Source organism: Schistocerca nitens, chromosome 6 (genome assembly GCF_023898315.1).
Source record: "Schistocerca nitens isolate TAMUIC-IGC-003100 chromosome 6, iqSchNite1.1, whole genome shotgun sequence".
Taxonomy (NCBI): Eukaryota; Metazoa; Arthropoda; class Insecta; order Orthoptera; family Acrididae; genus Schistocerca; species Schistocerca nitens.
The window spans coordinates 345,977,741-345,993,009 of record NC_064619.1 but is presented as its reverse complement, the minus strand read 5'-3'; the positions used below and the strand labels follow the sequence as shown (position 1 = coordinate 345,993,009).

General features: G+C 41.0%; 1 protein-coding gene across 1 annotated transcript in view; it reads right to left on the bottom strand.

Annotated features, from left to right (window-relative positions):
- Nucleotides 1-15,269, bottom strand: part of LOC126263357 (NADPH oxidase 5-like) — a 425,625-nt gene that overhangs the window by 131,850 nt on the left and 278,506 nt on the right. Inside the window, exons 6-7 of the mRNA XM_049960447.1 lie at nucleotides 4,013-4,133; nucleotides 2,723-2,873 (exon numbers count right to left, since the gene is read on the bottom strand). Coding sequence (XP_049816404.1) covers nucleotides 2,723-2,873; nucleotides 4,013-4,133 — 272 coding nt within the window. The remainder of the gene's footprint in view (nucleotides 1-2,722; nucleotides 2,874-4,012; nucleotides 4,134-15,269) is intronic.

Below are 15,269 nucleotides of genomic sequence, written 5' to 3'. Positions count from 1 at the left end.
ATAACGACACACCCAGCCTCTACTATTGATCATTTAGCCAATTGCACAAATAAATGTTCCTATGGGAAAAGCAACCAAGCTACATGCTACACACAAAACACAAAAAAACAGAGGGCAAGAAAAAGTTCTGTCATTTTGTGTCATTGTTTAAACTCAAATTTGAAGAATCATTTCCCAAAGTCCTACTTCCTGTAGGAACACAGAGCAAAATGATATGTATTACCAGTGGTATTTTAAAATCTGCCCAAACCTTCAGACCATTCAGTACAAAAACTACAAAAAAATCTACAGAAAGGTACTTCACGCAGCTAAAAAGTCAGCAAACGACAAACTGATAAAAATGCAAACAACAAAAGTAAAGCTGTTTGGACTTCTGTTAAACATGAGACTGGAAATAAAAAAAAAGAGGCACTGAAACATTAAAATCATGGAATCAGGCAATACAATCAGTGATCAAACAGAGCTGGCTAACTTCATAAACTCATACTTCACCAGTATTGCGAAAGACCTGCAGAGAAAATTTCCAAAAAGATTTGATATTCCGGTGCAAAATTACATAAAAAATTCAATGCTTCTGCTCCCCCCTACTGAGAGAGAAGTAAGCAGCACCATGAAACAGCTAAGAATCTAGTCCTCAACAGGACTCGATGAAGTCCCAGTTTGTGTGTTAAAAGAGTGCATAGACAGCATAAAGCCCCTTTAGCCGACATCATTAACCAGTCAAACTGGCTGCTTCCCAGACTACCTGAAACTAGCTACAATCATACAGTAGTGTAAGTGTCGTCGTAACTGCTGTCCGCTGCGAAGCGAGGTACCTTAATTTAAGTATTAACTGTATTTTTCTTACTTGTCACTACTTCTTCCATGTGTTTTTGCTTTTAGGAAGCTTTAATTGTTTTTAGGAAGCTTTAATTGTCGAGTGCTAGTAATAGCGTTCCATAGATTTCGTGTTTGTTTTGAATACAGTCAGAGAGAGTCCCTTGAGTCAACCATAGTGCCAGTAGTGCTAGTGTTTGTTTTCAATACAGTCCAGAGACAGGTAGTGCTATTTTCATTGTTTTCTACAAGAAGTGTCTAACAACCACAGTTTAGTCAGGTATCAGCCACCTTTAGTGAATTAGCAGTGTAGTTAAAAGGTGATTAACTCTCTACAGTAAATTGATTTCTTAAGATGGATAGGATGTGTGAATACTGTGTACGGACGCAGGAGGAGCTGGCCACTGTTCGCGAACAGCTGAACGTGTTGATGGCCGCGGTCAGCCATCTTAAGGCTGCTGCCTCTGAGTGTAGCGGCAGTGGGGATTCTGGTGCGTCACATGGTACACCCCAGATGTTACATGCTTCACCCAATGTCCCTGCTATCGAAACATCTTCGCGGGTACCGGGCGTGGTTGGGCCACCCTCTCCCCAAGGGGAGTGGCGGGTTCAGCGGCGCACGAGGCGGAGGGTCAATGTGGAGGCTGGCCGTGTGGCATCGCCCGCTCTGCCTGTGAGTGGACATGTGGCCGCTCCTTCAGCAAGGTCTGAGCAGCCCCACGGGGGGAGGGGTTTATTAGTTATTGGGAGCTCCAACGTGAGGCGGGTAATGGAGCTCCTTACGGAAATAGCGGAAAGGTCGGGGAAGAAGGCCAGTGTTCACTTTGTCTGCTTGCCGGGAGGTCTCATCCGAGATGTGGAGGAGGCCCTGCCGGTGGCGATAGAGAGCACTGGGTGCACCCGACTGCAAATTGTTGCTCATGTCGGCACCAATGACTCCTGCCCTCTGGGTTCAGAGGTCATCTTCAGTTCGTACAGGCGGTTGGCGGAATTGGTGAAGGCGGAAAGCCTCGCTCGTGGGGTGGAATCAGAGCTAACGATTTGTAGTATCGTTCCCAGAACCGATTGCAGTCCTCTGGTTTGGAGCCGAGTGGAAGGCTTAAACCAGAGGCTCAGACGATTCTGCGGAGATCTGGGGTGCAAATTTCTCTACCTCCGCTATCGGGTGGACAAATGTAGAGTCCCCCTGAATATGTCAGCCGTGCACTACACGCCGGAAGCAGCTACAAGGGTAGCGGAGTACGTGTGGAGTGCACATGTGGGTTTTTTAGGTTAGAGAATTCCCTCCCTAGGCCCGACCAGACGCCTCCTGAGACGTGGCAAGGCAGGAGTAGGCAAAATGCAACAGGGAATAACAATATTAATGTGCTAATAGTAAACTGCAGGAGCGACTGCAGGAGCGTCTACAGAAAGGTCCCAGAACTGCTCTCATTATGTTCCCTATACCTAAACAGACTTTTGTTCAGTGCTACACTGAACTCCATGCAACTATAAAGTCCACGTACATCCATTAAATTATAGGTGCCTCAATTATACTGATGTGTCTGCTTCGAATGTATTTGAGTTTTCGTATTATTTAGCTTCTACTTCAGTGTGATGTAATTTTCGCAGTGCAGAGATTTTTTTCGGTTTTAAATGAGGAGAGAGAAATCTACATTTACTGAGTCAATGTTAACATAGAATTGTGGTTTTCCTTAAATGGACTGTTGTAGGACAAGTTGAGGCGACACCTCAGCTGAATCTCTGCCTTTCAGAAAATACATTAACCTCAAAACTCTATACCTGTTATATACTACTGAAAGACGCTAGAAACCTCTTGTCACTGTACGACTGGAAAGCGGAAAGCTTTAAGCATCTTTGCACAAGATGTGTGTGTGATGTAATACTTATGTTGTGCGATACTCACCATCGAGATCATAAACTTTGAACAGGAACTTTATTTTGTCATCGGGTGACTGGCCAGCGAATTGGTGCATGGCATCGATGAACTCTTGTAGGGATATTGATCCTGAGTTGTCTTTGTCAAATATTTGGAACACCCGCTCTGTAAAGAAAGGCTAGAAAAACAGAAACACTAAATTAATAATCTGAATACAACAGAAGTTTGGTGAATTATTTCGGTATTATGTGAGTTTATTATCTGTCTTCATTTCCATGGTGTTCTTGTTATATTGGATGAGAGTTAAAAAAAATGAGACACGGAACGTTGGAATGAAGATAACAGAATGTGGAAGTGATACATGCCAGTCGAAAGATCGTTGGCTTTCCCTTTTGAGGTCCTTGTCGACGATGTCAAGCTGTTAAGTTTTCGTACCGCTTCATTGTTGCTAGAATCTTCCGATCCGACTTTTTGGCCTTATTCCGGAACTAGCTGCAAACTGTCACACCGTTACATTACCCAGAAGAACCCAACAAATTTAAACTTCGCATCTGACATGCTTAATGTAAGACAGAATGAGAATATTCCAAGAGTAAAACTAATAACATTCTGCCTAAGTAGTAGAGTGAGATGTCACTAGAACTTATTTTTTCTTCTTATGTGAAACGTAGAATTTATCCTCCTAGTCTGACGACTCGCACATTGTTTGGAGAGAATGAATCCTGATAGTATTTCCAGTTTTTGGCTGTCCACCCCTGCACTTTCCACTTTGTAGCTTACGAACAAGGACTAGGCAATACACACGGAAAATTTAGAGAGAGAATACAAAATTTTCAGTAATTTCAGAGGAAATTCACATTTTTTTCACAACGAAATAATTTATCTTCGCTTGGGAAATTAATGGAAGATAGCCCCCTATCCTTCAATTTACAGAGGCGGAACACCTATTATAGGAATCAAGAAAAAATGATAAGTAAGGTAGCTGAATTTGAGTAACAAGTTCGGCAGTAACGAGAATAATCACAAAGACAGCATTGGGGGAAAATATGGACAACTCAGAAAGAAATTAATGAAATTACAGACAAATATTTAATTATCAGATATTTTAAATATAAATTTGAAATATATGATATGAATTAGAGAAACACAGTTTAACGTTAGATAGATGTCGTGTGGTTCTCAGTATGGTGCTAGTCTGTCGATTTGATGTCTCTTCAGCGGTTGGTAGATAGATTGGTTGTTGGATGGTTAGAAAGGCTCAGAATTTCATCTTTTTTTTTATTCTTACGTAAGCCATAAAACTAACTGCCAACTTACGTTTTTTGAGACGACGATTTTTCTGAAGTCATCACGGCGAATCTCTGCTCCGTCACCAACCGTCTGCCGGAAGAGCTTTTCCAGCCATTCCAGGTTACCTTGCTCAAATCCAGAGGGCCTCCTGCAAGTAGAGTCCACATAATAGAAACGCATTGCAGAAATTAGATTTAAGGTTAATATTTTTGTTCAGAGATGCTGCAAATAGTGTGCAAGGTTTAGGCAATTTAAAGCTATTTTGTCTCTCACGGACATGTGTTACTTTCCTGTTAAATCATTCTACGTGTAGCTGTTTTTTCCCGAGGGTTCGTTTGCCACTGCATGTCCCTGTCAATCAGTTCAATAGCAATGTTGATATGAGCTTGCAGTTCCGTTACGTTTGTTTGTAGAGAAGGTGCAAACACAATCTTACACATAAGCCAGGACGTGAATTATTGTTGATCAACCTCACCCAGTGGCGGATTTAGATATAGGCCCACTTGGAACGAGCCTAGGGGCGGCACTTTAAAGGGGGCAGCAGTTTTTGCTCTGTACTCATTTTAACCTTTCACTTTTTAAAATAACTGCGCTTACAAACGACAAAATTTTTGAATATCGTTAAACAACCTGCTAGTTTAAATAAGCTTTACGAACGAAATTCGACAATACAAGCTTGAAAATATACATAGTTTACTTGGTGATTGAATGGAAATTTAACATTGGATTTCTGTCTTTTATCATTTTCATGACTGTTCAAAATATTTTGAAGTAAGCTGTCAGGACAGCAATCTACAATACAGTGTTTGAAACATTATTCCGAGAATGTTGTCGGCTTCTACGTAACCCTACCATATTTTCCCCGTGAAAATACCGGGTCCCCTGAAAAGCTGTGATAAACTGATCAGCAGTTTCCTAAATACTGTTACATGTGTGGGCCTCAGTATGTAAAACCCGACTAATTACATTTCTTGTAGAAATTACGGGAAGTATCAAGTCAACCCTCCATTACTGTAATTAATGTGAAGGCTCTGTGGTCTTCAATATCTGAGCTTTGATTTAATGACAGCCATTTAACAAAACATGTTGATACTGGAAATGTTTTATATTTTTGAACACATGTTCACACGAAAAGAACAGAAGGAGTGAAATACACTTCATAACAGTTTAAAAAATTATTGCTTTATTTACTTAGCTACTTTTTTGGCAAAAGAGGAAGAAGAAACGAACTTTCGTTTGTCTCATTTATTGTGCTACAGCTTGCACGATATCAAAGCTCCCACTCTGTGCAATTGAACAGTACGTGGCATTGCAAATTTTATATTAAACTTTTTAACTAAGCTTTTTTCTTCGAGGAAAGGTTATTTTTATTTTATGTTGGAACAAAAGGTCCATTTGCGTGTAGACATAACAGCAGTGTTCACTCAATTGACAAAACACCATAACTATCAAGAAGACTATTTCAACTTTCTAGTCTGTCTCCTCTGCCCACAGAAACCGCTAAAATGTTATAAGTGGGATAAGAGTCGATCCAGCACACTACACTGCAAGAAAGTGCAAAAATTATTTGCTTTTTAAATTAGAAAGGCAGAATATCGACAACATTTTTGCGTACCACCTAAAATTCCGGCGACGCGGGAAACAGAAGCCAAAAAAGGGACGTCCCGTTTTCTTTACGAGACGAATTCCAGCCGGCTGGTGCGCTTCCGTCTGTTCACTGACAACAGTGAAACAGGCGACAATGACATTATTCTGCATTGTCGTTGTTTCACAGCACAGTTAGTTGGTCAAAAAATGGTTCAAACGGCTCTGAGCACTATGGGACTCAACTGCTGAGGTCATTAGTCCCCTAGAACTTAGAACTAGTTAAACCTAACTAACCTAAGGACATCACAAACATCCATGCCCGAGGCAGGATTCGAACCTGCGACCGTAGCGGTCTTGCGGTTCCAGACTGCAGCGCCTTTAACCGCACGGCCACTTCGGCCGGCTTAGTTGGTCAGTTCATCGCTTCGTGTTTAAGGGAAAATTCTTTGTGCTCGTGTGCGATGTAGTACGACAGGAACTTGATAATGTCTTTCTTTCTTTCCATTTACAATTTTTTTTCTTTTGTTTTGACTGGTGGTTGACAATTTTATAAGTGTCTTAACATGAATAACAGTGAAAAAAGCAAATGCACAAAATTAAGTGGGGCGGCATTTCGGGAATTATCGAAGGAAAGGCGAGAACAAGAAGCCAATGTTCTAAAAACGCTTAGCAGAGTAGAAATTTAAATTTTTCGCAAAAAATGTTGCTGGTTCGACTTCGATTTCAAGTAGTACGGATGATAAGTAGTACGGATGATATTTCTGGCACTGCAGCTGATGTAAAAGTTGAAAATGAAAAGCAAATTGTTCCTGATTTCGAGTTTCACGAAAAACGAAGTGTCGAGTCAGACATTACAAAAAGAAATAACCTCGTTAGTGTTGTCCTGCAGAACTGTGTGTCAATGAATCAACAACTGACATTCTCTTACAACGTGGCATTAATCAAAATTGTAATGGTGATTCTGCCAATTCAAGGAGATCAAGAGGCGATAAAACCAGATATATGAACAAAAATGTATTTCACCGTAACCTTTTAAATGATGCATCAACTTTGCGTGATTTTCTAGTAGACTCTTGTAGCACTGGTGCTGTTTTCTGTGTACCGTGTTAATTGTTCGGAGGTAAGACCGCGATTGCTACTAATGGTATAGCAAATTGGAAAAATATTTATAATATTTTATCTCATCATGGGAATTCACTTGAACACAAAAATTCTGAGCTGTCACTCTTAACAAGAAAAAAGTCACTTGGAACAACAGATAACCATTTCGAGTCATCTGATGAGACAGAAAAAAATGTACTGGTGCAGTGTGTTGAAAAGGGTGTTTTCAGTAGTGAATAAGCTAACAAGTCGTGGACTTCCCCACGTGGGCAGGTCGAAAGCCTCCATTCATTATATAATGGTCAGTTTACGGCGTCTCTTGAACTTATAACCGTTTGATCCTTTTCTCGCAGGGCACATTTAACGATATGGAAATCCAGGGCAGGGACATACAAGTTTTCTTTCTTCAACAATCTGTGATGAAATAGTAAGAGCTTCTTTCTGAATGAATAAGAAGAATTATCGTAAGCGAAATAAAAGAGGCCAAATATTTCTCTATAATAGTAGATTCTACCGCGGCCATTTCACATGTTTATGAATTAGCTTTCATACTGCTACTAAAAGTCCTGTCTACAAATTCCATTGACATTACTGACTATAGAGCCGTCATGTGACAACGCAAGCAGTGTGTCAGAAACCTACGCTGGTTTGCAGACATGAATTGAAAGAACGAAATCCGAAAGCGCATTATATGCCTTTTGCAGCAAATTCTTTGAATTTAGTCGGAACTAGTGGTGCAAGCTGTTTGTCGGGAAGCATGTTCATTTTTCAGTGTAGTGCAAAACCTTTACAATTCTTTCTCTGCTTTTACACAGCGCTGGGATAAACTTCTTTCTTTCATGAAACCAGGAAGCAAAACGGTAAAAAGTTTATCAAAAACACATTGCTCAGCAATAGAGGAAGCGTGTTTAAGTCTATATGAAAACTGGGCGGGCGTTATCAATGCCCTCACACATATTGACAATAATACGTTTGAAAAACCACTTGTGCAAAATGAGGCTTCAGCTTTGTTGAATCAACTCAGCAGACTAGAAACAGTATTCATGACGACAGTTTGGGACATACTGCACAGATTTAATAGTGTAAATCTGAAATTGCTAGTATAAATATTGATACTAAAATACTGCATGAATTATATGAATGACTTTTAGGATTTATTGCATCTACTCGTGGCATGTTCGTCCTTTATGAAAATAAATCCATGGAGATTGTGACTGATATAGACTATGAATGCACCTACAAAAGCTCACGAAAACGCAAGCTTCATGATAACGAAGAAGCGGACTCTGAAGAACTTTTTCTGACTGGAAGGGAAAAATGTAGAGTCGAAACATTTGTCTCAGTACTCGACAACTTGTGCACCAAATTACTGAGGAGGAAGGAAAGCTATAGAACACTGTTTAACTCTTTCACAGTTTTCAGTAACCGTAAGAACAGTTCACCTGACGATATTGCTGAACGTGCAGCAAAACTCCAAGCGTCATGACATATTTAGAGCCTTCCTATCCTAGTGAATTTGTAGATTTCGAGGAACTTTTGAAATCTTCTGAGATTAGTGATATAGCAGTCGAAATGAGTAAATTTTTACGAAAAGAGGTTACAGTCCGTGTTTCCGAATGTTGACATTGCTCTTAGAGTATTTCTATTTATGGCACTTACAAATTGTTCAGTAGAACGCTCGTTGTCGGCTCTTAAGAGACTGAAATCGTATCTACATTCTACGTTGCCTGAGAGAGATTGAACGCCTTGTCCATTCTTCACATCGAAGTCCACTTCCTAACTGATAACCGTCTGAACTATGAAGATACGATCAACGAGCAAGACGCAAACTTTGCTCACTGATGAGTTTGTTTGTTTATTCATATTAGTTTTAAAAATATAAGATAATAATGTGATTTTATTATAACCAGAGGACATTCGTTGGATTTGCAAACTACGTATTACCTGTTTATTTTACAATTGCCGATGGCAGAACGCGGAAACCTGGTTTATGTGTAGACGTGACCGAAGGCGCCCGACAATACTAAATAATACCCGAATGATCCAGAGTGCTCGGTGCTGTACAGTCAAGTCATACCGATACTGTAGTATATTACATCTGATGCGTATTCTTGGCGTCTGCTGAAATGCATAGTTATCACGGAAATATACGTTATCAGAGTGTACGCTCAGATGAAAAAGTATTAATAAATAACGTAGTTCAGTTCCGTCGATAAATATGTAAAAGCTTTGCTAATACCGTTAGAAGCGCTGTGGTGAGAGAAGTAGCTGCAGCACAAAATTGTTCAGCCCTTACGTGGATTAAAGGTATTGTGTCCACTTATTATGCAGCATCTAGCTACACTGACCCTAATGCTTTACACGTTAACTATTATATTATAAAACAAATTTGATTTTTCCACACTAGTCTGTAAAATTATGTAATAGCAAATCCAGTGCTGTGTTTGTTCGTCTTTATTTAGTTATTAGTTCGTGCACCGAAATCTCTATTTCATTTTCATATGTTAGGCTTTCCTATAGATTCACGTATGTTTTTTTTTATCTGCTACACATTCAAGTTATTAGATCGTAAAACGACAGTTTAATTTTAATTTTGAACGCATCTCTGTAAATGCACGTATTAATTACAAATGTACGACACGTTCACTTGAATTTTTAGATTGTAACACAACCTCTTTATTTTCATTTTCAATGGTTTCGCTTAAAAGAACATATTAAAAGTGAATGTGTAACAAAAATCCGTTGTTTCCCACACGCTCTGCTGGTTTTTAAGGCCATAAAAGAAAAGTTATTTTCCTTGTGTTCGTTTCTGTTGTCTTTCGACAGAAGAATGTGTTAACACAAGGCAGTTTTAAGTTTATTTTATCCGCTGTCGTACACCAAGTACAGCTGAGGAACCACATTACATTTTGATTGAGCGCGACTAGACCGCTGACGCGTCCTTCAGAACAACGAATAGCGGAGTACCGAAATAGTTCACAGCGCTCCCACCCAAAACGGCAATTGTGAAGTGATTGCGTAATAGTTACTATTTAAAAGATTTTTTTTTGGGGGGGGGGGGAGGGTGCATATAATATGGTGTGCCTGGGGTCGCAAAATGTTTAAATCCGCCGCTGACCTCACCACGACCGATTCATCGGTTACTTAGTACCCTGTTTAAGAATTTACTGTCATCATGATGGAAGTAGGGTGGAGCACCATTCTGTTGGTAGGTGAAGAGCACACTGTGTCTCTAGTTGTGGCACGAGCCAGTTTTCAGTATGTTCTGATAAACGTGTCCTGTAAAGTTCTTTTCGCAGGAAAAAGCGGAACCGTGAGATCTCACAGAACACACAACTTTTGGCGAATCGCGAATGTGCTGCACGATAGCATAGGAATTCTGTCCCCATAGATTCCCACATTGTGCCTGTTCACTGCGCCATTCACAAAAAAATGTTGCTTTATCACTGAAGATAAATTTCTAACAAAATTCGTCTTCCATAAGCTGTTGCAACGTTGCTGAAAATTCAAAGCGTTAACTTCGTGAGCAGGAGTGAGGGCTTGTCGTAACTGCAAGCGGTAAGGCTGCAGCTTGTATCGTCTCCGTACCATCTTCGAAGCGGTCGGTTCTGAAACGTTCAGATCACTGCTTGCTCTGTTCGTCAGCTTTTGTGAACTGTATGCGAAACTCGCCTGCAGCGGTCAACCGTTTACTCAGTCACTGCAAGGCAACGCGTTTACCCAGAGGTGACGAAAGTAATTGGGTAGCGATACGCACACGTACAGATAGAGATAGTATGGCGTGCAGAAGTTATGAAAGGGTAATGCGTAGGCGGAGCTGTCATTTGTACTCAGATGATTCATGTGAAATGTTATCCGACGTGATTGTGGCCTGACGATGGGGATTAACAGGCGTTGAACTCAGAATAGTAGTTGCATATACACGCATGGGAAGTTCCATTTCGGAAATCGTTAGAGAATTCAATATTATAAGATCAACAGTGTCAAGGGTGTGCCAAAAACATCAAATTTCAGCCATTACCTCTCACCACGGAGAATGCAGTGGCCGGCGGCTTTCACCTAACGACCGAGAGCAGTGGCGTTTGCGTAGTCAGTCGTAACAGACAAGCAACACTGCCTGAAATAACTGCAGGAATCAATGTGGGCCGTACGACGAACGTATCCGTCAGGACAGTGCGTCGTAATTTGGAGTTAATGGTTTACAGCAGCAGACGACCGACGCGAGTGCTTTTTCTAACAGTACGACATCGCATACAGCGCCTCTCCTGGGGTCGTGACCACATCGGTTGGATACTAGACAACTGCGAGACCTTGGCATGTTCAGATGAATCCCGATTTCAGTTGGTAAGAGTTGATGGTAGGGTTCGAGTGTGGCGCAGACGCTATGAAACCAAATGGTCTACAAATCACTTTTCTGGCTTGCTGTGGCCTCATAATGGTGTGGAATGGACTGGATCCTCTGGTTCAACTGAACCGTTCAGTGACTGGAAATGGTTACGTTCGGCTACTTTCAGCCATTCATGGACTTCATGTTCTCAGACAACTAAAGAATTTTTAAGGATGACAGTGCGCCGTGTCATTGGGCCGCAGTTATTCGCAATTGGCTTAAACATTCTAGATAGTTTGAGCGAATGTTTTGGGTACAAGATTTCCCGCCCTGAATCCGATCGAACATTTATGGGAAGTTATCGCAATTATGGACGGCTATAGAGACATCATAGCTCAATATTTCTGCAAGGGCCTTCCAACAACTTATTGAGTCCATGCCACGTCAATTTCCTGCTCTTTCTTTTGAGTCATTAGTCTTCTGACTGGTTTGATGCGGGCCACCACGAATTCCTCTCCTGTGCCAACCACTTCATCTCAGAGGAGCACTTGCAAACTACGTCCTCAATTATTTGTTCGATGTTTTCCAATCTCTATCTTCCTCTACTGTTTTCGCCCTCTACGCTCCCTCTAGTACCATGAAAATCATTCCCTGATGTCTTAACAGATGTCGTATCATCCTGTCCCCCCCTCCTTATCAGTGTTTTCCACATACTCTTTTCCTCTCCGAGTCTGTTCAGAATCTCCTCATTCCTTACCTTATCAATTCACCTAATTTTCAACATTCGTCTGTAGCACCATATCCGAAATGCTTCGATGCTCTTCTTTTCCAGTTTTCCCGCAGCCTATGTTTCACCACCATTCAATGCTGTGCTCCCAACGTACTTTCTCAGAAATTTCTTCCTCAAATTAATGCCTATGTTTGACACTAGTAGATTTCTCTTGGCCAGGAATGCCCTTTTTTTCCAGTGCTAGTCTGGTTTTGATGTCGTCCTCGCACCGTCCGTCATTGGTTATTTTGCTGCCTAGGTAGCAGAATTTCTTAACTTCATCTACTTCGTGACCATCAGTCCTGATAAGTTTCTCGCTGTTCTCATTCCTGATACTTCTCATTACTTTCGTCTTTCTTCGATTTACTCTCAGTCCATTTTCTGTACTCTGTTGATTCCGTTCAGCAAGTCTTAATTCTTCTTCACTTTGACTCAGGATAGTGATGTCATCAGCGAATCTAATCATTGATACCCTTTCATCTCGAATTGTAACTCCTTTCCTGAACTCTATTTCCATCATTGCTTCTTCGATGCACAGATTGAACAGTAGAGGGCGAAAGACTACATCCCTGTTTTACACCCTTTTTAATCCGAGCACTTCTTTCTTGATCTGCCACTCGTATTTTTCTCTCTTGGCTCTTGTAAATGTTGTACCCGTCTCTCCTTATAGCTTATCCCTATTTTTCTCAGAATTTCGAACATCTTGCACCATTTTATATTGTCCAACGCTTTTTCCAGGTCGGCAAGTCCACTGAACGTGTCTTCATTTTTCTTCAAGTCTTGCTGCCATTATCAGCGGCAACGTCAGAATTGCCTCTAGTGCCTTTATCTTCCCTAAAGCCAAACTGATCATCATTCAACATATCCTCAACTTTCTTTTTCATTCTTCCGTCCACTATCCTTGCAAGCAACTTTGACGCATGAGCTGTTAAGCTGATTGTGCGATAACTCTCGCACTTTTCAGTTCTTACAGTCTTCGGAATTGTGTCGCTGGTATTTTTCCGAAAGTTAGATGGTATGTCGCCAGACTCCTACATTCTGCAAACCAACATGAATAGTCGTTTTGCTGCCACTTCCCCCAATGATTTTAGAAATTCTGGTGGAATTGTTATCTATACCTCCTGCCTTATTTGATCTTTAGTCTTCCAAAGCTCTCTTAAATACTGATCGCCCACCTTTTCTTAATAGACTCCTGTGTCGTCTTCTATCACATCAGACTAATCTTCACGCTGACAGAGGAATTCAGTGTATTCTTTCAACCTATCCGCTCTCTCCTTTGCGTTTAACAGTGGAATTTCTATTGCACTCTTAATGGTATCACCCTTCCCTTTAATTTCACAGAAGGTTATTTTGACTTTCTTATATGCTGAGTCAGTCCTTCCCAAAATCGTTTCTTTTTCGATTTCTTCACATTTTTCATGCAGCCATTTCGTGTTAGCTTCCCTGCAACTCCTATTTATTTCATTCCTCATCGACTTGTATTTCTGTGTTCCTGAGTTTCCCTGAACATTTTTGTACTTATTTCATCGATCAGCTGAAGTATTTCTTCCGTTACCCATGGTTTCTTTGCAGTTACCTCCGTTGCACCTATGTTTTTCTTTTCAGCATCTGCGATCGCCCATTTAGAGATATCTATTTCTGTTCAACTGTACTGCCTACTGGACTATTCTTTATTGCTGTATCTACAGCCTTAGAGAACTTCAAACGTATCTCGTCCTTCTTTAGTACTTCCATATATCACTTCTTTGGGTGTTGATTCTTCCTGACTAATCTCAAACTACAATCTACTCTTTATTATTACTAAATTGTGATCTGAGACTATATCTGCTCCTGGATACGCCTTACAATCCAGAATCTGATTTCGGAATCTCTTTCTGACAAAGATGTAATCTAACTGAAATCTTCCTGTATCATCCGGCCATTTCCAAGTATATTCCTTCTCTTGTGATTCTTGACCAGAGTATTCGCTATTACTAGCTGAAATTTATTGCAGAACTCTATGGGTCTTTCTCTCCTCTCATTCTTCATCCCATGCCCATACTCGTTGCCCTACAACTGCATTCCATTGCCCCCCCCCCCCCATGACTATTAGATTTTCACCTCCCTTTAATATCCCCATATAATCTCTCTCTCTCTCTCTCTCTCTCTCTCTCTCTCTCTCTCTCTCTCTCTCTCTCTCTCTCTCTCTCTCTCTCTCCCCATCTTCATCTTCCGACGTTGGTATGCATATCTGAACTATCATCTCAGTGTTAGTTCACTGTAAATTCTGACAGGAACAACCCTATCACTGAACTGTTCGCATACCGTACACTCTGCCCTATCTTCCTATTCATACCAAATCCTACTCCCATTACGCTATTTTCTGCTGCTGTTGATATTACCTCATACTCATTGGACCATTAATCCTTGTCTTCTTTTCATTTCACTTCACTGACCCGTATTGTATCTAGATTGAACCTTTGCATTTTCCAAGTTTTTTAGTTCCCTACCACGTTCAAGCTTCTGACATTCCACGCTCCGGCTCACAGAACGTAATCCTTTCGCTGGTTATTCAATATTTTTCTCATGGTCACCTCCTCCGTGGCAGCCCCCTCCCAGAAATCTGAATTTGAGACTATTCTATTTTGCCAGTGGAGAGATCATCATGGCACTGGTTCAATTACAGGCCACACGTCCTGTGGATACACGTTGTGTGTCTTTAATGCAGTGGTTTCCATTGCCTTCTGCATTCTCATGCCGTTAATCAGTGCTGATTCTTCCGCTTTTAGGGACAGTTTCCACCCGAAGGGTAAGAGAGTGCCCCTCTATCCACTCCTTCGCCCTCTTTGACAAGACCGCTGGCAGACTGAGGGTGGGTTCTTATGCCGGAAATTTTGCAACCTCCAATGCCGATTTTTAATCAAAATTTAAGCGGTGCCAGGTTTTGTACCCAGACCAATGTCGTTTTCATTAATTATCAAAGACGCTACCCCTGGACCACGGTGCTGTACTACGACGGGCAAAGAGAGGCCAGACACGATATTAGGAGGTATCCCATGACTTGTCGCCAGAGTGTGTTTTCTCTTGGAGAGGCATCCTGGCACTTGAAAGTGGGCATACCGTCACCGAATGGAGTTGGTAGTTAGTGAAGCTTTGAAGAAGTTAGTTCGGAAGTGTTGATGAACTGTTAGGGCAGATTGATTTAAATTAGTAGAACTGTTCAAATTTTTAAAAATGTCAAGTATCTGATATATCGATATTTAAAAAGGAATGTCATTATCGGTCTTCGTTACATGGAAGAGAAGTATTGATATATCGACGGAATAGATATCTACGTATCTGCCTATAAAAATATCGGCTGCACATTGTAAACATACAGTCGGTTTTAGAACTGTATATTTAAGTATTGATTATTAGATGTTCTGTACATCAAGTTAGCAGCCTGCCTATTCCTCTTAGACCAAGAATTGTTAGGAAAACGATGCACGTTGACGGTTTGTGGTAACCACTTTGTTACCAAC